The sequence below is a fragment of the Panthera pardus genome, unplaced genomic scaffold (assembly GCF_024362965.1).
Source record: "Panthera pardus isolate Hobbes unplaced genomic scaffold, ASM2436296v1 HiC_scaffold_12, whole genome shotgun sequence".
NCBI lineage: Eukaryota > Metazoa > Chordata > Mammalia > Carnivora > Felidae > Panthera > Panthera pardus.
Window position 1 is genome coordinate 113162453 of NW_026526677.1, and position 24113 is coordinate 113186565.

Sequence of the window (24113 nt, forward strand, 5' to 3'; positions counted from 1 at the left end):
GCCCCGCGTCGGGCTCTGTGCTGACAGCTCGGAACCCCAGAGCCTGCTTCGGATTCTGTGTCTCCCTCTCTCTGCCCCTCCCCTGCTCATGCTCGGTCTCTCTCTCAGAAGTAAACAAACATTTAAAAGATATATAAAAACAAAGGATACATTAAAGGCATTTTCAGAGAAATAAGGATGCAAAGAGTTTCCCACCAAAGGACTCCTGTGACTTCAGGAAGAAGGGGAGGACAGTCACCCGAAATGTCCTGGAGGCAGGAAGGAGTACAGGACAGTGAAGGCATGGGACCCGGTCAGAACAAGCATGAAGTGGAAACAACAGCCAAGACTTAAACACGTAACAGTAACTCCATGAGGCTGGGGTTGTGTATAATGTTCTCAGCTTCTTCAATTCTCTTCCATATAAGTAAATATATTTACATTAACTTTGATAAGCTAAGTTGGTACGATAAACTAACTAGGATGCCACTAAAAAGGTAGAAAGCATGTACAATTTGTAAACTGTGAGAGAAAGATATCAGAGAAAACAATCAGTCCAAAGGAAGATTAACAAAGGAATGAAAAGAAGAAAAATACAAGACATAATAATACAAAGTAATCCAAAGTAATATTAAATAGATGAAATGATCCACTTAAAGATCACAAAAAGACCACCTATGGGCTCTTTGTATGATGCACACATATAAAAAGGTCCGAAAGCTGAGAATAGAAGTATGAAATAAGATAGAGCTAACCAAGAATAATTAAAAGAAGGTTCATGCAGACTTACTAATATCAGAAGAAAAACACTTTAAGAGTTACAGAAAAGTTTAACCTATCAAGAGATAGTGTTCTGATTTTACATAACTCAAAAAGTGACAGTAAAAAACCATTTTATAAATGTATGAGTCGTGAACAAAACACTTAAAAAACTTAATTTTGGGGTGCCTGGGTGGCTCAGTCGGTTAAGCGATTAACTCCGGTGCGGTCAGTTCGAGCCCCATATGGGGTTTTGTGCTGATGGCTCAGAGCCTGGAGCCTGCTTCAGATTCTGTGACTCCCTCTCTCTCTGCCCCTTCCCTGCTCATGCTCTTTCTCTCTCAAAAATAAACATTAAAAAAAAAGTTAAAAAACTTAACATAATTTCAACATGGCAGTCAACCACAGCAGAACACATATTCTTTTCAAAGATAACACAAAATAAATGTTTCATAATGATATAATGGGCCATAAAGCAAGTCTCAACAAGTTTCAAAGATACGTGTCATAGGACAGCATTCTCTGATCACAAAGAGTAGAAATCTGCGACTAAAAGTAACCAGGAAAGCCACTTATGAATAAAAACGCATGAAAGAAGTAGAAATCATAACACAACTTAGAAACTGTTTAAAAGTGAGTAGCAATGAAAACATAAAAGTAAAAAATTGAGGGGTACAGTTGCAAGAGTGTTTAAATTAGGAATAGGAGGAGGGGGATCACTGAAGCAAACACCCAGTCAAGAAGCAAACACAACAGAAGGAAGAACGAACGAAGAGCATGCCTGGCTTGTGGAGGGAGGTTGTTTCTCAGCTCCCATCCGCCCACTTTGCTTTTCTTCCTGTAGCTCTGTGATGCCCAGGCTGAGACTCCCGCAAATTGAGGGTTTCTTGCCAGCTGAGGCCCCATTGAGGTTCAGCCACGTGGAATTTGCAGAGGAGAAGGGAAAACCCAGGGGCTTCTCCTGGGGGTGCTCCCGGCACCAGTCCTACAGCACCCCCAGCAACAGAGGTTCCAGCACTTCTGAGGGGGCAGCGCCCTCCTGCACCTGAGTCCCCGCCCCTCCATGGGCCCCTCCATGGGGCTCTGCCTGCCATTCACCTCAGACTCCTCCCTGCTGTCCCCCAGCCCAAACAAAAGGTGGTTGCTTCTTGCAAACATGTGCTTCCAACTCTTCCTTTTTGTCTTTTCTGGCCATGCGACGTATGTATAACCAATTCCCTTGTATTAAATCATCTGTTGAAATACCTAGTGTGTTTTCTACTGTGCTGTCTGCAATGGGACAGAGAGAATCTAAGTTAATGTAAGCTACACATTCCTTGTTGTCAAAAGGAGTGAAACCTGTGAGGGTCTGGGGGAAGGAGAGTGGGAGTGGTGGTGGGTAAAGCTTTACTAAGAATTACATTCCAAAGGACATCTTTCACCTGGAGAATCAATGAGACAGGAGATCATACTTGCTGAATTTTAGATGTTTTAGGAAGAAAAAAAAAAAGCCACAAAACAAAATAGCTCTAAGTACAACTGAGAAATGTTTTTATCCAACAGAGGTATATATTATAGATATATTCCCTACCTTACATTTTCTAAAACTAGGACATAGTCATCATATTTTATAGGATTTCACCTTAATTAAAAGGGAAGAAAGTCGAAAAGCAGTCTGAGAAGAAATAATATATTTAAAAGATAATTTTAGTTTAAGAATATAAGAAAGTACTAGTCTTATTGTTTATTCTAGAATTCTCTTTTACTTTAATTGCAATGCATTATTTTAAAATTAAGCTATTGGGCCTAAAAGATTAATTTGACAAACATACAATCTACCATCTGAAAAAAGAAATAGTAAAATAGTTACGAGATCAACAGGTTCAATTATTGTTCAGAAAAAATTCCATCACCTATTTTTTTCCCAACAATTCTCCCAGCCTAAAAGAGGCAGTTTTCTGTGTACCTCTTATCATGTGGGTAATCACAGTGAGAGGTCGTGGGAGTTCTCAAGCCATGTAAAGGGGATGTAAATTGGTCAGAATGTCAGTAATTCTCATCAGTTGTCACCATCAACCAGGTATTAAAAATTGATGCGAGGTAGCTCACGCATAATAAAAATTTCAAAGCATGAACTGATCTTTCAAATGCAAACATGCATAATATTGAATGAAACTGGCTTCTCTATCTGTTATACTTTTCAGTATTTTGCTCATTAAATTGTTTTTCAAGTTACTATTTTTAGCAGAAATCCTAAGAAAAATGTCACAAAATAAGAGATGTTACTAAATTATGCATCTGAACTATTTAAAAAATGATGTGACATAAATTAATGATTAACAAACAGATGCTGAAAGTTACAATTACATATTTATATGCATTTTCTCCTGAAATAGATATAATCACTAATACGGTCACTAAAAATTTAGAGATTCCACCTCAAGCATGAAAGACTAAATTAAGAAAAGATCTTGAATACGGCCATGGTATCAGGACCATTAGGGCTTGTTGCACTAAGTTTTTCCAAAGCTACAAATCTTTAAAGAACTGCGAACAAAAAAGCCTAATGTGTGAAGAGTTCATGCTTTCCAAACTGTTCACAGCCATTTTTTATTAGATCGGCACCAGAGTCCTACAGGGATGGATTCCACGTGGGAGACGTCTTGGACGCGTTTCTCTTGCTCCGCGCTTGCGCTGCCACAGCACTGGCGAATGACGCGTACCCACTGCGACCCAGTCCTGCAGAAGAGGCCTGACTGTGCAGCCAGTCACTCTGCTCCAAGCATTCCTGTCCCTCACGGGTCAGACTAACACACATGGCACACTCTTCTCTCTCTCTGCGACACCACACCTTGTCTTCAACCAAGAGGATTTCTCGCTCATCATGTAACATTCCCTGGCTTCCTTTCAGCAGAATTAAGCATTCCTTCACCTGGGCTCCCCCAAAACATTGTAATACCTCTATTTTTGAGTATTATTATCAAATCTTAACAAACCATAGCACATAGCATCTAAGAGAAACATCAATAGATACTTGATGAATGAAAAATGAGTTAATGCATGAATGCAGAGAAGAGGTTGGCGTCCCTTTTTAACAAAAAGCTCACATAGAGTCCATAAGTGATTCAATTAATGTCTCCTAGCTATTTAATGGGAAAAGATTAGGACCTGGGTGACTCCCTTATAATTACTTTTCAAAAAACTATTATTATTGCTTAGATATAGTTAACCTTTAAGTTTAGCTAGTAATTAACCATAACCTCATAGAAAAAATGATGAAAAACTAAAAAAGGAATGTAGTACTAAGTTGTTGCATTTGAAACATTTACATGCATAAATTTCAAAACTCTTACAAAACAGAATTCCTCTTCCTAAGGGCCACATCTTAATTTGCCTGGTTTAAAATACAACCTTCATGAGAATTGTTGTGCAAGTTATAAATGAGTATTGGGAAACATGGAGAGGAAAAGGAGTAAAATGCAGGGATCTTATCTGGCCATCACTGGTGGCTGGCATGGTGAGCCTATTCAAGGATATGGAAACAGCCCTCGGAAACTCCTCATACACAAATCTGAGGTGGTTTGTGCACACAGCACTCAGGTCTGCTAGACTGTGAAAGAAGCTTAGGAGTAAGGTTGGATATGGAGCCATGTGGTGAAAAAGTCTTTTTCCCTTAGTAAAATTAATGTGATAATAATAAGAAATATGATTTGAGAAAGCATCTATTAGAAGGAGAGTCAAATCTGGAGTTTTCTGTTATCCATATGAGAGAACAGAAGTCTAAATTATGACAATAAATTCAGGAAGGAAACGGAAGAGATAAAAAACAAATTGTAGCAGAATGAAGTGTAAGATACTTGCTACATTAATATGGCCAGTATGAGTTTAACATAATGGTAATTTTGAAATAATGTATATTTATCTTACAAACAAAAATTAGAATGAAATTTTAAAAGTTACGCTTGTTTCCAGACAGGAGAGCAAACTATGTCCCACCTGCGAATCCTGTCTTGGACACAACAAGAGAACACTACACCAGAAGATGGGACCCTGAGAATGGGAACATCTGGGAGACCTTTGTAAACAGTAGGGTACGGTGACCCACCGCCGAAGAGGGCTGGGCCCCAGGCTGGGGCGAGGCAAGGGAGAATTCAGGGTTGCTGACTTTATCACTGCCCTGAATGGATCACTGTCCAACACGTCACCACTTCAGGGCTAAAAACAGCAATATGTAGCCACAGTCATGGATAGCAAGGTAGTTGATATGATACAGCATGTAGTCCAGCTGGTGTTGGAAACGGAACTAAACAGGTTCCAGTACAAAGGCTGGCACTTGGAATTACAAGGGCTCAGATTATCAAACAAACAGATACAAACAAATCCACACCTGTTTATACTATGGTAAAACGTAAGGATATAAGAGACAGAACATTCTTAGAGGAAAAATACTAATCAGTTACAAAGAAATAAGAATTGGATTAACAGTGAACTTCCTCAATAAAAAGACCTAATAACCTTATACGTAAAGGAGCTAGTAAAAGAAGAACAAACAATCCCAAAATCAATAGAGGGAAGAAAATATAAGATGAGAACAGACATAAATGATATAGAAACTAACAAAACAATAGATCAATGAAACCAGGAGGTGGTTCTTTGAAAACTCTTAGCCAGACTCATCAGAAGAGAGAGAGAGAGAGAGAGAGAGACACACACAAAGGACTCAAAACCAGAAATGAAACAGGAGTAACAACTGACAGCACAGAAATACAAAGGATTATAAAAGAATATTATGAAAAATTATATGCCAACAAATTGGACAACTTAGAAGAAATGGATAAAGTTCTAGAAACACATAACCTCCTAAAACTGAAGCAGGAAGAAATAGAAAATTTGAACAGACCGATTACCAGCAGTGAAACTGAATCAGTAATCAAAAACCTCCCAACAAACAAAAGTCCAGGACGAGATGGCTTCACACATCAATTCTACCAAACATTTAAAGAAGAGTTAATACCTCTTCTTCTCCAACTACTACAAAAAATAGAAAAGGAAGAAAAATTTCCATATTCATTCTATGAGCCCAGCATGACCCTGACACCAAATCCAGATAAAGACAAGAAAAATAAGAACTATAGGCCCATAACTCTGATGAGCATCAATATAAAAATCCTCAACAAAGTATTAGCAAACTGAATCCAATTCCACATTAAAAAAAATCATTCACCACAACCAAGGAGGATTTATTCCTGGGATGCAAGACTGGTTCAGTATTTACAAATCAATCAACGTGATACACCACATCAACAAGACAAAGGATAAAAACCACATGATCCTTTCAATAGATGCAGAAAAAGCATCTGACAAAGTACAACATCGGTCCATGATAAAAACATCCGTCCATGCTTCCTCAAGGAAGCAGGTTTAGAGGGAAAATACCTCCACATAATAAAGGCCTTACATAAGAACATGCACAGGTAACACCGTACTCAAGGGTGAACAACTGAGAGCTTTTAGCCTACGTTCAGGAAGAAGACAAGGATGCCCACTCTCACCACTTCTATTCAATACACTACTGGAAGTCAGTCACAGCATTCAGACAAGAAAAAGAAACAAAAGGCATCTGACTTCGTAAGGAAGAAATAAACTTCCGCTATGTGCAGATGATACGATACCATATGTAGAAAACCCAAAGGACACCACCAAAAAAACTACTCAATAAATGAATTCAATAAGGTTGCAGGATAAGAAATCATAGAGAAATCAGGTGCAATTCTCTACACTGACAATGAAGTAACAGAAAGAGAAATGAAGAAAACAGTGCCATTTACAAGCGCACCAAAAATAACCAAATACCTAGGAATAAACTCAGCCAAGAAGGTCAATGACCTGTACTGTGAAAACCGGAAAGCATTGATGAAAGACACTGAGGATGGCACGGGAAGGAAAAAGGAAAAACATCCCGTGCTCATGGATTCAAAGAACAAATACTGTTAACGTGTGCAAACTACCCAAGGCAACAGACCGTGAGGTCTGTTTCTAGTCTTGGTAGCATGCTTGTGCTCTCTCTCGCTTGCTCTCTTTCTGTGGCGCACACACACACCCCCCTAAGAACTTGAAATTGCCATCCAGCATGGCTGAGATACCCCGTTGATCCTGTCTTCGTAATGGAAAGTGGTCCTTATGCTCGATCCAGACAGACCTTGAGCAATGTCGAACACGCCTGTCTCTTCCACACCCACCCATCTGATGCCACCTGAGAGGACGCTGACTCTCCCGCAGCTCCCAGTGCCAGGACTACATTTCACACAAAAGAAAGTTCACACACGCTTAGTGCCTATGCACTTATAGATGTGAGTGCTGGCCAACCATTCTCAGTGATGTCTCACATTCAAGTTCACTTCACAAAGCAGAAGTCATTTGTTCTTCCCTGCTTCTGTTGCAGTTTATGATAAAACCAGTTCATGATTCATAAAGGCTGCAAGTTAACCCAAAATGCATGGTCATCTTCTACTTCCTTCTTTCTTTAGTTTCAAACAATGTAAACACCACTCAGAAAGCTAAATCCAAACATAATACAAACATAATCCCAAAATTATAAAATACAATTCCTTTGTAAAATCAAGCCTTCTGAGGGAAAAAGGCAGTCAAATTTCCCTGTATAATAAAGGACTGTGGCACTAAATGCATTTAACTTCCCACACTTCCCCTCCTGGTTATTAATTTAAAGGAAAGCAAAGGCTGGTTTAAGAATAGTAACTCTCCTGTGAACCAGTACAAAGAACGGATCAGGACCATGACTCCATATCAGGAATACGAGCAAGGTGATTCCTTGTACGGCCCGGGCAGAGGGGAGCATGGCGCAGGACACCAGGGCATGAAGCGCTGTCCCTGCTAGACGCCCCTCACACTGACTGTGTCGAGCTTTACCAGTGGGGCGATCCGAATGGAAGCAGTGATCCCGGTGAGCTGGGGTCAGTGCTTCCTGGGATTCCTGATGGTCCCCATGTGTTGAGAATGTCATAACAACTCAAAATCACAATAGTGTAAGGTTTGAGGATTTTGAATTTTTAGAAGCTTTTAACCTTTTTCATAGGTTCTGAAATTAGCTCTATTTGACATCCCTCATTTTAAAAGGTTAGATCTGAGATAGAGGCATTTTTACACTAACAGTAAACTGATGGACTGTATAGTTTTGTTTTTGAATTCGAAAGAATAAATCCCTATTCAATAAGAACAGGAACCACAATATGCTAACGACTGCCTCGTGAGCAACTACTCCATCATCTACCGTAACTACCCTACAATACAAAACTAAGTGGGTTCCAGCCGATGAACTGTTTCTCCTCAGCACTGTCAGTCCTGTGAAACATACCACCTTCACCAGCAGGCGCTGACTTTACAGAAAGAGGAAAGACAAGGCAAGCAGCGAATACAATGACGTACAGCAGGTACAGGGGATGACCTGGCACGTCACCAGGATATGACAATCGCACGGGTCACCCCGCTTCTTGGGCTGATCTGCTTCTGTTACTATTATGTCCCCACCTCCTTCCAGGACACTGGTGTACATAAGAGGCAGATCAACACAGAATTTTACCATCAGGGAAAATTTGGGGATAAAACTGGAAAAAAAGGACAGGGAGAAAAAAGGGGGCCTGATCCAAATACTGTTCCAGTACTAACCTGGTTTAGTTTCTTCCAGAGATTGAGGACAGGGGACAGTTCGTTAGACCAGATTTCTCTGTCAAATTTGCAACCAGCTGTTACTGATCTGCCCAAGATCCTCAACTGTGAAATAACCTAAAATAAAAACATAATAAGCACAAATATTGAAAAGAGAGAAATAGTATGGGTCCAAAAATAGCTATATTTGTTTTATAAAAATAGAGACTAAATATAAACAAGTTTTAATCCCATTATCTCTATTCAATTGCCTTAACATGTAACTGATTTACTTAAGCAGTTAAAAAATAAAGAAAAATATATTTCAGTTTGATTGACTCAACTTTATAATTTCAACATGCTGATTGATTAAAGATCGTTTTTCTGAAAAGAGGCAATGGTAGGAAAGATAGTAAACAGCATACCACACTACATCAAAGAGTGAAACAATTTTAAGTAATTATTTGTTGGTACAAATCATTACAAACCCAAGTTTTCGCGCTCTGTATTAACGTTAAGTTGCCACGTAAACGTTTCCTCTGCAGGAAGACTCTAATGAAAGACGCACAGACGGGGGCGGGGTGCAAACCAGGCGAGGTACGCAGTGCTTCCCACTGGGGGCGCCCCTTCCGCGACTTTCTGCTGATCCGCATCGAAATCCACTCACACACATTTCCTAACACTGTGCCCTGTGACATGGGCTTCGGCAACGATAACTGACTTGCTACTTCTCCAGCAACGAGGCAGAGGTAATGAGGGTACTGATACCGGGCTGGAGGTATCAGGGTGGGTACAAATCAGAGCGGTATCTGCGGGCTGCTCTTTACAAGCACTTCAACTCAATGTCAAAATTGTGCTCTCAGTGCTTCTTTGACATAAAATAAACCCAAAACGAGAGGCATGTGTTTTCCAAAGCTACTATTTTTAACACCAACCTTTGCAGCATGCTGACTACATTTCTGTTTTATTTTTTGAAAAATAAAAGATGTAGATTGCAAGATTTGAAAGATGTAGATTGCTTTTCCTTTTTTAACAGATTGGGTTATATTTCATATTTGTTGGATGCTTGTATTAGTAAAGTTCTTAACAAAATAAGGGCCATAAATCTTTCAAAATCAACACACTACTCAATTGTTAAACATCCACCATCATGCTGTAAAACTCAAGTTACTTCTAGAGCTTTTGATTGATTCTCCAATCTTGAAAAAATCATGGTGATTCAGGGTTTCATTTTCTTTGGTTTTCTGATAAATTATTTTCATTTGCTCTAGCTGAACCCTACAACAGCAGCTAATTCATCAACTTTGCCACACCACAAAACACCGCTAGTTGGTAGTCAGAAGAAGTGCTATTTTAACTCTGGTAACATTCGCTATCACTTATTTGTATTTTAAATTTGTCAAACAAGCCAGAAAACAAATAAGGATGCAAAGGGATGTCTAAAGGAAAAGAGATGCAAACTTTTTTACAAGATGCTAAAAGCTATTTTAAGAATAAAATACTTGCCAGCTCAAAAGGCCATGCTTTCTGTCCTAGAAAAACAGTATGTGAGGTTTGCTTTTCCTAATAACACTATGATAATATACTATAATCTTTAACAAACAGATTAATAAAAAGAGAGTTCAAATACATAATGATATATTTTTACCATGAGAATAGACCTATAACTTAGAATTGTGGACCATCTTTTGTTTTTACAAAATCTCACATATTTATTTATCTTTTTAAAAAGCACAGGTAATAAAATCTTCCCATTATTTACATTTTAAACCAATTAAAAACTACTTTAGGGATGCCTGGGTGGCTCAGTTGGTTGAGTGTCGGACTTTGCCTCAGGTGATGACCTCACGGTTTGTGAGTTCAAACCCCGCATCAGGCTCTGTGCTGACAGCTCGGAGCCTGGAGCCTGCTTCGGATTCTGTGTCTCTCTCTCTCTCTGGCCCTCCCCTGCTTGCACTCTGTCCCTCTGTCTCCCAAAAATAAATCAATATTTTTTAAGAAGTACTTTATTTGCTAACACTCCATTAAAATGGTGCCAAACAGGGTGGGATTCTCCACAAACAACACATTTACTTTGTTGTTCATTTTGCCTTCTCTTGGCATAAAATGCTTCCCTGGCTTTCCTTTCCTTCCCTTGTCTTCTCTGTGGCTGACTTTGTCCAGTACTAATGTTACACTGACAGACTGCTTACATTTTCTAAGTCACCTCTGGTGTCATCCTTCTTGGAATGAGAGGGAATACAATATTTGAAAACAAATACTCTCAATTTACAGATGAGAAAATGGACTTTCAGAGAAACTGAACCGATTACATATTTGTTTCCAGGGATGCGTCAGACGAAACACCTGGAGAAATCCTGTAACACAGCACGTGTAAAACCACAATTACACAACAGAATCAACAAAAAAACCTTTTAAGATTTATGACTGAAGTACCTGGAACATTAAGGGAAGCCTGTATTTTTACCATTAAGTATTTTATTTTAATCTAGTGTGGCTAGTGCAGCGTTCTCACAGCCTCATGCATACAATACCGTGATTCCACGCCCCTGAGTGAACCATGGTGGTGCAGCTCATCTAGACCTATGCATCCAGAAGGCAGCATCTGCCCTGTGACAGCGGCCCCTCCGAAAGGGCCTGGAGCTTGCGTTGCTGATTTACTTGCTATTATGCGTGACTTTCAGATTGACAGAAAAGTTGCACAAATAGTACAGAGAACTCCCTTCAGAGACTTCACCGTGCCCCCCTACGTCAGCATCTTACAATCAGCGCACAATGATCAAAACCAGGAAACTAACAAAGGCACAGTACTACCAACTAAGCTATTACAAGCCCTATTTCAACCTCACCAATTTTTCCACGAATGTCCTTTTTCTGTTTGAGGAGAATCTGGGATCGTATTGAGTCGTAATTTATCCGTAGTCCCACCCAAAACAATGACAGTCGAGGAAAGGCTTTCATACCCTTGACACTGGTAAGCCATACTGGTCAATCACTCTGTAAAATGTCCCCTATGTGAATCCAGTTCCTAAGGGTCAGAGTTCCAAAGTTAAGACCCAGAAACCCAGATTGGAAAGACTGGGACACACGGTTTGCTCCACCACGGCTTTGGGCTGACAGTGGGGGCTGCTGGAAACACCATCATCACGAACATTCCACACATCAACACCATCAAACTTCAGTGAATGAGACGCTGGAAGAAAATTACAGCAGCAAAGGCTTATGTTTAAAAAGACACAAAGTTTAAAACTGAGCCAAACTTAAATAACAAAGTTGAAAATGGAGATGGAAGTAAAAGGAGAAAAAATATTTAATGAAAAGACATCTGATAGAAAAGAGAGCAGATAAAAAACCAAAAGTCACGGGCACCTGGATGTCTCAGTCAGTTACATGTCTGACTCTTGATTTCGGCTCAGGTCATGATCTCATAGTTTTGAGTTCTAGCTCTGTACCGCGCTCTGCACTGACAGAAGGGAACCTGTTTGGGATTCCCTCTCTCTCTCTCCCTGCCCCTCCCCTGCTCATGCTCTCTCTCTTGAAAAAAAAAAAAAAAAGTCAGTTTACTGAAAGGACTAATAAAATCATGAGATTTCTGAGTATACTGGGTGATATAAGATAAAGATAAAATGAGTTAAAAGTTTATTTTAAAAATACAATTTTTTGGGGCGCCTGGGTGGCTCAGTCGGTTGGGCGTCCGACTTCAGCTCAGGTCACGATCTCGCGGTCCGTGAGTTCGAGCCCCGTGTCGGGCTCTGGGCTGAGGGCTGGGAGCCTGGAGCCTGCTTCCGATTCTGTGTCTCCCTCTCTCTCTGCCCCTCCCCTGTTCACACTCTGTCTCTCTCTGTCTCAAAAATAAATAAACATTAAAAAAAATAAAAAAAAATAAAAATACAATTTAAAAAAAAAATTTAATGTTTATTTTTTGAGAGAGAGAGAGAGAGAGAGAGAGAGAGCGCGCGCAAGTGAGTGGGGGAGGGGCAGAGAGAGAGGGAGACACAGAATCCAAAGCAGGCTCTAGGCTCCAAGCTATCAGCACAGAGCCTGATGTGGGACTCAAACTCACTGACCATGAGATCATGACCTGAGCTGAAGTTGGATGCTTAACAGAGCCACCCAGGTGCCCCTTAAAATCCAATTTTAAAAGGAATATAATTACAGATACAGGAGTGACTGAAAGACATTAATGAGATTATTTTGAATAGTTTTATGCCATAAAAAGTTACAAATTTGGCCAACAGAAATTCCTAGGAATATATAAACTAATAAAAGAGCCTCAAGAAATAACAGCAAAACTAAATCAGGGGCATAGTTTAAAAAATTAAATGACAAGTTAAAAACCACCGTCTTAACCGCAGACACCAGCAGTTCGCTTGAGGGATCTGACGTCACAGGAGCTCAGATCGCACACGAACCCCTCAGGGACTAGAAACGAGGCAGCGATCCTCGAGTCAAGTAACAGAGACTAGGAAAAACACTACCAGAAATAAAAGATGTTCAAAGATCAATTTTAATCCTGAACACAGACACAAATAAATATCAATCAACCTCTAAAAAAGACACACATGACAATTTTGAACGGATGGATTAATCACAGGAAATATAATTCACCACATAAACGGAGGAGAGGAAAAACTGGAATCCGCAATGGAATTCCTCTGCTCTGCCCCACCACCTGTAAGCTGGCTCATCTGCCGACACGCTTTGCCTAACAGACCGAGGCAGAAGCGACACGTGACTTCCAAAGCCTTCACTCGAAGAAAACTAGCAGTTCCCACTCCGGCCTTGGGGCCCCGAAACAGCACACCAGCCTCTGGGAGAGGAAACCAAATGTCCCCAGCCGGGAGCCAGGGTCATCTGCACACATGACTAGGCTGCCTCGGGCCTCCCAGCCCCGTCAGCCCCACAGATGCGGGCAGCCTCGTGTGCAATGCCAAAGATGGACGCGGAGAAATTACGCAGCCTCCCTCAGAATCCTAAAAAAAAAGTCACGCAATAAATATGACTGTTTCAAGTCACAAAGTTTTGGGATGGCTGGCTGTGCAGCGAAGACTGATGGAATCATCAAGAAAAGCAGAAAACTCCTTGAACCCATGTTGTGGGTTGAGTGTCTGCACTCCCAGCGCAATTCAGAGTTAAGCTCGCGTCCCCAGCATTTGGAGATGGGCCTCTGAGGAAGCAGTTAAGGCTAAATGAAGTCCTATGCGTGGGGCTCTGAGCTGACAGTGCCAGTCTCCGCAGAAGAAGGGACAGCAGAGAGCTCTCAATCAACCTCGGTCTGTCTGCAAACATGCACAGAGGAAAAGCCATGCGAGGCCACAGTGAGAAGACTGCCATCTACAAGCACCAGAAACTGAACATACCGGCCCCTTCATCTCAGACTCCCAGTCTCCAGGACTGTGAAAAAACACATTTTGTAGTTTCAGCTGCCCTGTCTGTGGTAGATGGCCGCAGCTTGGGACAGCTCGACTGAACACTTTCAACCTGACAATGATGCCAACGTGATACATCCTACCTCGGTAGGAACCACGTATCAAATTCTGATCTTCTCCTGGGCTCCGGACAGGCGCCGCGATGCTCTCTCACAGGCTGGCGGCAGTGTGGTAAATAAGGGTATCACAAGAGTGAACAACGGACACACTCACAACCGTTGTGTTCTTCACTGTCAGAACAGGACTCAGTGATTACACGGCACATTCAACACCTTATTCTACAATAGGTTTCGCATTAGAAGAATGCCTGACGGTAGGCTCATGTAAGTGTTCTGAGCACGCTTAACGGAGGTGAGGGAAGCTATGATGTTACTGGATCAGGTGTATCAAACGCATCCCACTTACAATACTGTCAGCTCATGAGGGGTTGACCAAGATGTTACATCACACCATAAGCCAAGAAAGATCTGTGTTTTGTTAAAATAGCCCAAGCAGATTAATGCAGCCTTAAAAATGGTATCCACAAAACACAGCAAATATTAAAATCTATAATCAAATGTTAGAAACCCTTTAAAATCAGAGCAAGACAGCAATGTTGGCTATCATGACTTTTATTCAATAATGCACACAGGGATCTAGCTACCCCAAGAAACAAGAAAAGGCAGTTAAATGTGGAGAGACTGGAAAAGAAAAAAAGCTTGAATCATTTTCCCAGACTATACAATTTAGCAAAAAATGAAGTAACTTATAATGTTTTCACATATATTATATTCATGCTATATACACTATATATTTTTCTATTTGTAGTTGAAATAAATAGAAATTTATTACATAATAATACTTTTTAACTTCAGCTCAAGTATTATGTCTTTTATCAACAGTAACTGGGGAACCCTTAAAATGTTCCTCATTCAGTCCTCTCACCCCCACCCCTAAGATCTTCACACTCCCGCGGGGTGTGTCCCCAGTGCAACAGGGTGTAACAAGCCTTGCTCAACTCCCACATGCCGCAGAAAGGAAGCAGTCACTCACACGTAAGAATGGGCTCTGGAAGAACATCGGAAGTTTATCTTTATGTTAATAAGAAGGAAAAAACCGTCCTCTACGTCTCTCACGTCTTTCAATAAAAATATTTATGCTGCTCACACACAAGACCAAACTGTGATTTGTGAGATGAGATTTCACTCAAGATCAAAAAGGAAATGTATATTCACTCCACCATGTTAAGAACTCATATCACCATTTTTTCAAGGCAATATATTGAAAGCCTGAAATTAAAATTTCAGGAGATCTCCTAGGTTATACAATCTAATTAAGCAAATTAGATATGAACTTCCCTTTCAACGAAGATGTTTCAATTTTACTGGGACTAGAAAAATATACCAGTTTTAAATACCAAGGTAGGAGGCTGAACACTCAATTATGAATAATACATAGTAATGTTTTATATACAACTTCGGACAAATACATTATGTTATATATACACATCCAACACACAAATAAAAAAAATGTATTTGCAGCCTCGCAAACAAGTGGCAGCGTCACTTTAGTAAAGCCTCAAGCTGGACATAGGAACGTCCTTCAGGGAGCAAATGAATAAGCAAACTGTGGTACATCCATTCAGCAAGAAAATGGAACAGACTCCTGATACACACAACCAACATAATTACGCTGAACAACAAGCCAGACAGAGGGGCGTACTTAATTGTATAATACTTTTAAGTAAAACTCTAGAAAATGCACATGAATCTGCAAATGACAAAAGAGCAATCAGTAGTGGAAGGGGACAGGGGAGGGGGGACAGGAGGAAAAGACTCCAGAGTTACAGAAAACTTCAGGAGTGATAGGAATATTATCTTGATGTTGTGAGGTTCTAACAAGTATATATATACATGCATGTATATATATGTATGTATATATATATATGTATATATATGTGTGTGTATATATATATATATGTATGCATGTAAAGCCTTATCAAATCATACCCTCTAAATGTGTTGATACTAAATATCAACTAACTTCAATAACGCTGTAAAAACTGAAAAAAGGTAATTATTAAAACAACGTTAGCAGGACGTATTTCAAGATGGCAGGGTAGGAAAATCCTGAACTCAACTTGTCTCAAAGACACAACAAATCTATGGCTACATATGGAATCATGTCCTTGGAAAAAGTTCTGAAAACTTGATGAACGGTGCCTCCTCAAACACAGGTTACAAGAGCTGCCTCAAGATGGGTAGAAGAGGTAGACATCCCTTGCTAAAAACCCCACAATCAGGAGGGACCTCCCCAGAGAAGTATTTCCTCCCCATGAGGCACCCCAAACCTTGGGCCCTATACCAAAGACACAGCCCTGCAAATGTTGGGCTTTGGAAAGCAATGAATAGTTAAGGAGGAGAAACAGAAACATCTGGAACAGAAGACAGCTCCTGAAGAAGACACCGACCCCAGACCAAGTGCAAAAGCAGCAGTCTGAACAGCACCTAGATCACTGGTGAAGGAGACCTACTTGCTAATCTTAAATTGACAGCTGGAAAGACAGGGACAAGTTGGGACTCTTACTGGGGACAAAGCACTGTGGGCATCATTTCTGCAATCTCATTCCACCTTGCTAATGCCGACACTAGCAGGTGCAATTCTGGCAATCATTCTCTATCCTTCTAGCACTGCCAAGTGTGGTCCCAGCCGACTGTGCTACAGCTGCATAACAGTGACAGGGTGAGTGTCTTGCCCCAGTAACACAGCCACATATCTAACAGCCAGGCAAGCACCTCACCCCCTCTCAATGTGGCCCTATCCCAGCCAGCTGGGGGCACGTGATTCCCCTCTCATTCTCCCCCATAGCCGTGGCTGATCGACAGCTCGGTGGGGGTCCCGCCCACCTAACACTGCAGCCAGGGTTCTACCACAGACTCCTCACCCCCAGAGTACGGGCCTTGGTGCCCATGGCAGAATGTGCACCTGGGATCCACGAATGATCTACATATGACCACTCCTTCAAGGATGGGACTTGAAGCTGTTTCACCTAGTACAGAGAAATACACACAGATAATCAGGCAAAATGAGGACATAGAGGAATACATTCCAAATGAAAAAGACAGAATTCCATAAAAAGAACTTAATGAAACAAAGCCAAATATATACCTGATACAGAAGTCAAATGGTCATAAGGATGATAAAGAACTCAAAGAACGGATGAAGACATGAGACTTTTGACAAAGAGATAAAAAATATAAGAACGCACCAAACACAAGTCACAGAGCTAAAGAATACAATAATTGCACTAGAAATACACTAGAGATGTTTAATGGCAGACTGGATAAAGCAAAAGAACACATCAGTGAACTGGAAGACAAAGCAACGGAATTCTCCCAGATAGAGCAACAAAGAGAAAAAGGAATTAAAAGAAGTGAATACATCTTAAAAGTTGTGGAGGCCAACATCAAGCAGAATAATATCCACATTATAGGGATCTTAGAAGAAGAGAGTGATAAAGGGACAAAAAACTTATCAGAAAAAATAAGGGGTGCAAACTTCCTAATCTGGGCAAGGGAATGGACAGAAAAGCCAGCAAAGTTCCAAATAAGATGAAACCAAAGAGATCTAGACCAAGACATATTATAATTAAAATGGTAAAAGTTAAGGATAAAGAGAGATTCCTAAAGGAGCAAGGAAAAAAAAAACTTGTCACATACAAGGGAAACCCCATGAGGCTACCATCAATTTCTTCACATTAGCAGATGAGAGGGGTATGACACATTCAACGGTGCTAAAAGGAAAAAAACTTCCAACCAAGAATGCTCCACCTGGCAAGGTTATCATTAAGAACTGAATGAAAGAAAAAGAATTTTCTAGATAAGCAAAAGCTAAGAACTTCACTGCTAAACTGGATGTACAATAAATGTTAAAGAAATTTCTTTAAACTGAAAAGATGGCAGTAATTAGTAACAAAAATTATGAGAGTAATAATCTCAATGGAAAAATATATAGGTAGTGGATTAATCCACCCAACATTCAAACAAGATTTAATAACTATCCTTTTCAAACTCTTCCAAAACACTGAAGGGGAGTGAAAGTTTTTAAACACCCTTTGCAAGGCCAGTGTCAGCCTGGTAAGAAAAGCAGACAAGAACACTACAAGAAAATTACAGGTCATGGCGATATAGCTCAGTGGTAGAGCGATGGACTACAAAAAAATTACAGGCTAATATCACTAATAAACAGATGCAAAAACCCTCAATAAAATGTTAACAAACAAAAAAAAGTTAACCAAACACAATAATACATTAAAAGGATGATAACTCATGATAAAGTGTGGTTTATTCCAGGAATGTAACGATGATTCAACGTCTGCAAATCCATGTGGTACATCACATAACTAAAAGTTAAAAATCCTATTATCATCTCAATAGACGGAGAAAAAGCATTTAACAAAATTCAACATCTATATCTGGTTTAAAGAACTCTCAAGAGAGTGGGTAAAAAGGAAACATATGTCAATATAATAAAGCCCATATAGGACACTCCTACAGCTAACAACACACTCGAAGAAAAAAAGATCAAGGCTTTTCCCCTAAGAACAGCAACAAGACAAGGACGCCCCCTATTGCCACTTTTATTTAACACAGTATTGGAAGACCTAGCCACAGCAATTAGGCAAGGAAAAAAAAAAGTATCTAAACTGTAAACTAGTAAAAGTGTCACTATTTGAACATAACAATACTATATACAGGATGCTAAAGAATTAATGGAAAAACTGTTAGATCTGATACATGAATTCAATAAAGTTGCAGGATACAAAATCAACATCCATAAATCTGTTGTGTTTCTAATACACAAATTATGTAACATCAGAAAGAGACATTATAATTTGATCAAAAAGAATAAAGTACCTAGGAATAAATATAATCAAGGAGGTGAAAATACACCATACACTGACAATGGGACAGATGAAAGAAACAGAAGACACAAATAAATGGAAAGACCTTCCATGCTCATGGATGGGAAGAACAAATGTTAAAAGGTCCACACCACCCAAAGCAATCTAAGGAATCAATACAATCTCTATATAAATTCCAATGGCATTTTTCACATAACCAGAACAAACAGTCTTAAAACTTGTATGGAACCACAAATGACCCTGAACAGCCAAAGCAGTCTTGAAAAGAAGAATAATGCTGTAGGCAACATGCTCCCTTGTGGGGAATAAGCTTAGAAATTCCCTGGGCTTGCACCAATGGGCTAACAAGGCATAAAGAATTACAAAGCCATGGGGTGCCCTCACCCACGCCTGGGTAAACAAAATAAGATGCCCAGAATAAAGGAGGGACAGGCCAGGGACCCCAGAATAGAGAGGGAGGGGCAAAGGCCCCAGAATAGAAAGGGGAGCAAAGGCACCCAATACAAAGGTATATGAGATAAGCAAGATTAGGAATCAGGATGAAAATGCCCCCCAATTTAGTACTAGAGCAGAAATCTGCTTTCACAGGAGGAAAGGACCAAGTTAGATAAACAGGTAAATAGGGCTATAGACCACTGCGCTACGGGTGAAGCAGCCCAGAGCAGAGATGGTTAACAAAAGAAAAGGTGGCCTGTCAACCCTCAGGTTATCCCCCCCTATCTGTCTCATCCCCTGGGCCAGCTAAGATACACAGACACGGCACCTCCTGCCTGCCGTTAATAACCATCTGCCCATCTGCCAGGTGCCAGGATTTTATATTGACCAAAACCCTAAACACCGTGTATCTTCAAAACCCTCCTTTCCTCTTGCATCCCCAAGTTAATGTTCCCAGTTTGTCTCTTTGTAAGCCTTTGTTTGTAAGCCTTCGTTTGTAAGCCTTCTGATCTTAATAAATACGGGACAAGGACCTTTATTAGGGGCTCTTGTTTTTTCCTGGATATTAGCCATCTCTCTCTTTTAATCCTGTGTCCTGCTCTCTTGCTGGACAAGAGAGTACTTGAGACTTAAGAGTCTACGACACTCCCTGATTTCAAACTATACCACCAAGTTGTAGTGATCAAAACAGTTTGGTACTGGTATAAATAGACTTATAGATCCATGGAAGAGAATGGAGAGACAAGAAGAGACCCACATGTATGTGGTTAATTAATTTACAACAAAGGAGGCAAGAATACCAAATGGAGAAAGGACAGTCTCTTCAGTAAATGGTGTTGGAAAATTAGACATCAAAATGGAAAATAATGAAATGACTTCTCTTATCCTCCACCCAACAAGTAACTAAAAATGGATTACAGACTTGAATTTAAAACATGAAACCATCAAAGTCCTACAAGAAAACATAGTTGGTAGGTTCCTCAGCATTGGTCTTAGTGGTATTTTTTGAATCTGACAACCACAAAAGCAAACAAAAGCAAAAATAAACAGACGGGACCACATCAAACTAAAAAGCTTTTTTGCACAGTGAAGGAACCCATCAACAAACTGAAAAGGAACATACTGAATGGGAAGATATCTGCAAACTATATTATCTGATAAGGGGTCAGTATCCAAAATTTAGAAAGAACTCATAAAACTCAACACCGAAAACCAATGTGATTTAAAACTGGGCAGATGACCTGAATAGACCTTTTCCAAAGATGAACTACAGATGGCCAACAGACACATGAAAAGATGTTCAACATCACTCATCAGCAGGGAAATGCAAATCAAAACCACAATGAGATAGCACCTCACACCTACAAGACTTGCTATTACCAAAAAAAATACATTGGTGAGGATGTGGAAAGAAGGGAATCCTCGTGCACTACTGGGGGAATGTACACGGGGGTGACCACTTGGGAAAACAGTATGGAGCTTCCTCAAAAAATGAGAAATAGAAGTACCATACGATCCAGTAATGCCATGTCTGGGTATCTCTTCAAAGAAAACAGTGATTTGAAAATGCACCTTTTCAAATGCACCTCTACATTCACTGCAGCATTATTTACAACAGCCAAGATACAGTAACAATGTAAGTGTCCACTGATAGATGGATGGCTAAATAAAGATATGGTGAATAAATGTGTGCATACTTTATACACATATAAGTATGTATCATGATATATATGGAACATAATACATACATATAATGCAATACAAAGCCATGAAGAATGAGAGCTTGCCATGGAGACAACATGGATGTACCTTGAGGGTACTGTGCTAAAAGAAAGACAAATACTGTATGATTTCATATATATGTAGAACCTGAAAAAGAGAACAAAACCCAGACTCCTAGATGCAGAGAACAGAATGGTGGTTTCCAGAGAAGGTGAGGGTGGACAAAACTGGGTGACAGCGATGAAGAGGCACAAACCTCCAGTGACAGTTACGTGCTAGGGGTAGAATATACAGCATGGGATCTAAAGTCAGTAATAGTGTATTCATTTTGTGTGGCAGCAGATGGTAGCTAGACTTACGGTGATCGGTTCGCAATTACACAAAAGTTAAATCATTACACTGTACAAATGAAACAGGATATTTTTGCATTGCATACATGCAATTACAATTTTTAAAAAATGTTAAGAAGTTCAGAGAATAACCAGGAAAGTGGAAGAGTGGTGTTTAGGGTCAGTACAAACAAACATTTGTTAAAAAAATTCCCTTGGGTCCCGTAACACCTAGTCCATATTGAATTTCCCTGATGGCCTCAACATTTGTTTCAGATTGCTTGAATCAGTATCCACAAAAGATCATGCAGTTTTATGTATTTAAGTCCTTTAACATAGACCAGTTTCTCTGAGCTTCCTTTTTTTTTTTGAATGTCATTAACAGGTTGATAAAACTGAGTCAGTTGTCCTGCAGAATGTCTCACATTCTGGATCCACTGTTTTTAGTTTGTTCCCTTAACCCCTGGTGTTTCCTGATAACCAAAAATTAGTTCTAAAATCTCAATCAGATTCAAGTTCACTTTTTTAGAAGACATTTTCGGGAAGCGTACTTCATCCTGTGACACATCAGGAGGCACAGGGAGCATGCTCGACTGCTGTCGGCATGCAGGCCGGTCCCTGAGTTCAAGTAGCACCAAATAATCTCTCTCTTGTAAATTTCCCCATCAATCTTCCAAGTAGTGGTTTCAAACTGGGAATCGTGATTTTATGAATCAATGATTTTATTAAGATTTGTAAAAATGATTTTTCAAATTCTGCCATTCCTTCCCTACTATTGAGAATTATTCAATAAAGAAAAACATTCTTTCTCAACTTTTCTTTCATGATCGTGAAATACCATTCACAAAGCAAAGATAAAAGTTTGTTTCCTTTTTAAGAGCTATTTTTCAAATGAAGAGGCATTTTTACTTCTTACTAAACGATAACACATGTAAGCAAAACATCAAATTTATAATATTGGTGAACTTAGCGTTTCTTTATAAACTTTCAAAAATAACAAATATGACATCATTGTGCAAGTCACAAAACTAAAGAGACTGAGAATGTCTTTTGATCCTTTTGTTTTTGTCTCGAGTGGTCTCAGAACTTGAAAAGTAGCAGGTACTCTAACTAGGACCAGCCTACACTTAACAGTCAGAAGTCGATACGTGGTGCAGGAAAGTACACACCACCTCTCTTTGCTGATGGCACTGTTGGCGAAGCTGTGACTTACAAACAAGCTCCTGAAATATGAGGAAATACATTCAACAGAGAAGAGCATCTGGGCTCCCTGATTCCAAAAAATAAATTTACCAGGAACTTGAGACTTCCCTAATAACTGATGAAAAACGTTTTGAGTCAGGATAAGTGCAGCTGCCGAGTTCATAAAAGCCATTCAATCCAACATTGCTAAAATTATTATACTAGCGATTAATCCGCAATCTTAAGCAACAGAAAAACCATCATTAAGAATGAACATAATCTGTATTTCCCTGATAAGGAGTGATGCTGAGCATCTTTTCATGTGCCTGTTAGCCATCTGGATGTCTTCTTTAGAGAAGTGTCTATTCATGACTTCTACCCATTTCTTCACTGGATTGTTTGTTTTTCGGGTGTGGAGTTTGGTGAGTTCTTTATAGATTTTAGATACTAGCCCTTTATCCGATATGTCATTTGCAAATATCTTTTCCCATTCTGTCGGTTGCCTTCTAGTGTTGTTGACTCTTTCCTTTGAAGTGCAGAAACTTTTTACCTTCATGAGGTCCCAATAGTTCATTTTTTGCCTTTAATTCCCTTCCCTTTGGAGACGTGTCAAGTAAGAAATTGCTGTGACTGAGGTCAGAGAGGTTTTTTTCCTGCTTTCTCCTCTAGGGTTTTGATGGTTTCCTCACATTCAGGTCCTTCATCCATTTTGAGTTTATTCTGGTGAATGGTGTAAGAAAGTGGTCTAGTTTCATTCTTCTGCATGTTGCTGTCCAGTTCTTCCAGCACCATTTGATAAAGAGACTGTCTTTTTTCCATTGGATATTCTTTCCTGCTTTGTCAAAGATCAGTTGGCCATCCATTTGTGGGTCCAATTCTGGAGTCTCTATTCTATTCCATTGGTCCATGTGTCTGTTTTTGTGCCAATACCATGCTGTCTTGATGAGTACAGCTTTGTAGAAGAGGCTAAAGTCTGGGATTGTGATGCCTCCTGCTTTGGTTTTCTTCTTCAATATTACTTTGGCTATTCAGGGTCTTTTGTGGTTCCATACAAATTTTAGGATTGCTTGTTCTAGCTTCGAGGAGAATGCTGGTGCAATTTTGATTGGGATTGCATTGGATGTGTAGATAGCTTTGGATAGTGTTGACATTTTAACAATTTATTCTTCCAACCCATGAGCACAGAATGTTTTTCCATTTCTTTGTATCTTCTTCAATTTCCTTCATAAGCTTTCTATAGTTTTCAGCATACAGATCTTTTACGTCTTTGGTTACGTTCATTCCTAGGTATTTTATGATTCTTGGTGCAATTGTGAATGGAATCAGTTTCTTTGTCTTTCTGCTGCTCCATTATTAGTGTATAAGAATGCAACTGATTTCTGTACATTTTGTATCCTGCGACTTTGCTGAATTCATGTATCAGTTCTAGCAGACTTTTGGTGGAGTCTATCGGGTTTTCCATGTATAATATCATGTCATCTGCAAAAACTGAAAGCTTGACTTCATCTTTGCCAATTTCGATGCCTTTGATTTCCTTTTGTTGTCTGATTGCTGATGTTAGAACTTCCAACACTATGTTAAACAACAGCGGTGAGAGTGGACATCCCTGTCGTGCTCCTGATCTCAGGGGGAAAGCTCTCAGTTTTTCCCCATTGAGGATGATATTAGCTGTGGGCTTTTCATAAATGGCTTTTATGATGTTTAAGTATGTTCCTTCTATCTCGACTTTCTCGA

At 39.8% G+C, this 24113-nt stretch overlaps 1 protein-coding gene across 8 annotated transcripts in view; it reads right to left on the bottom strand.

The window, feature by feature from the left end:
• Nucleotides 1-24113, bottom strand: part of DYNC2H1 (dynein cytoplasmic 2 heavy chain 1) — a 347141-nt gene that overhangs the window by 102034 nt on the left and 220994 nt on the right. For all 8 annotated transcript variants that reach the window (XM_053900571.1, XM_053900570.1, XM_053900566.1 and 5 more), the window contains one exon: nucleotides 8401-8517. In XM_053900571.1, coding sequence (XP_053756546.1) covers nucleotides 8401-8517 — 117 coding nt within the window. The remainder of the gene's footprint in view (nucleotides 1-8400; nucleotides 8518-24113) is intronic.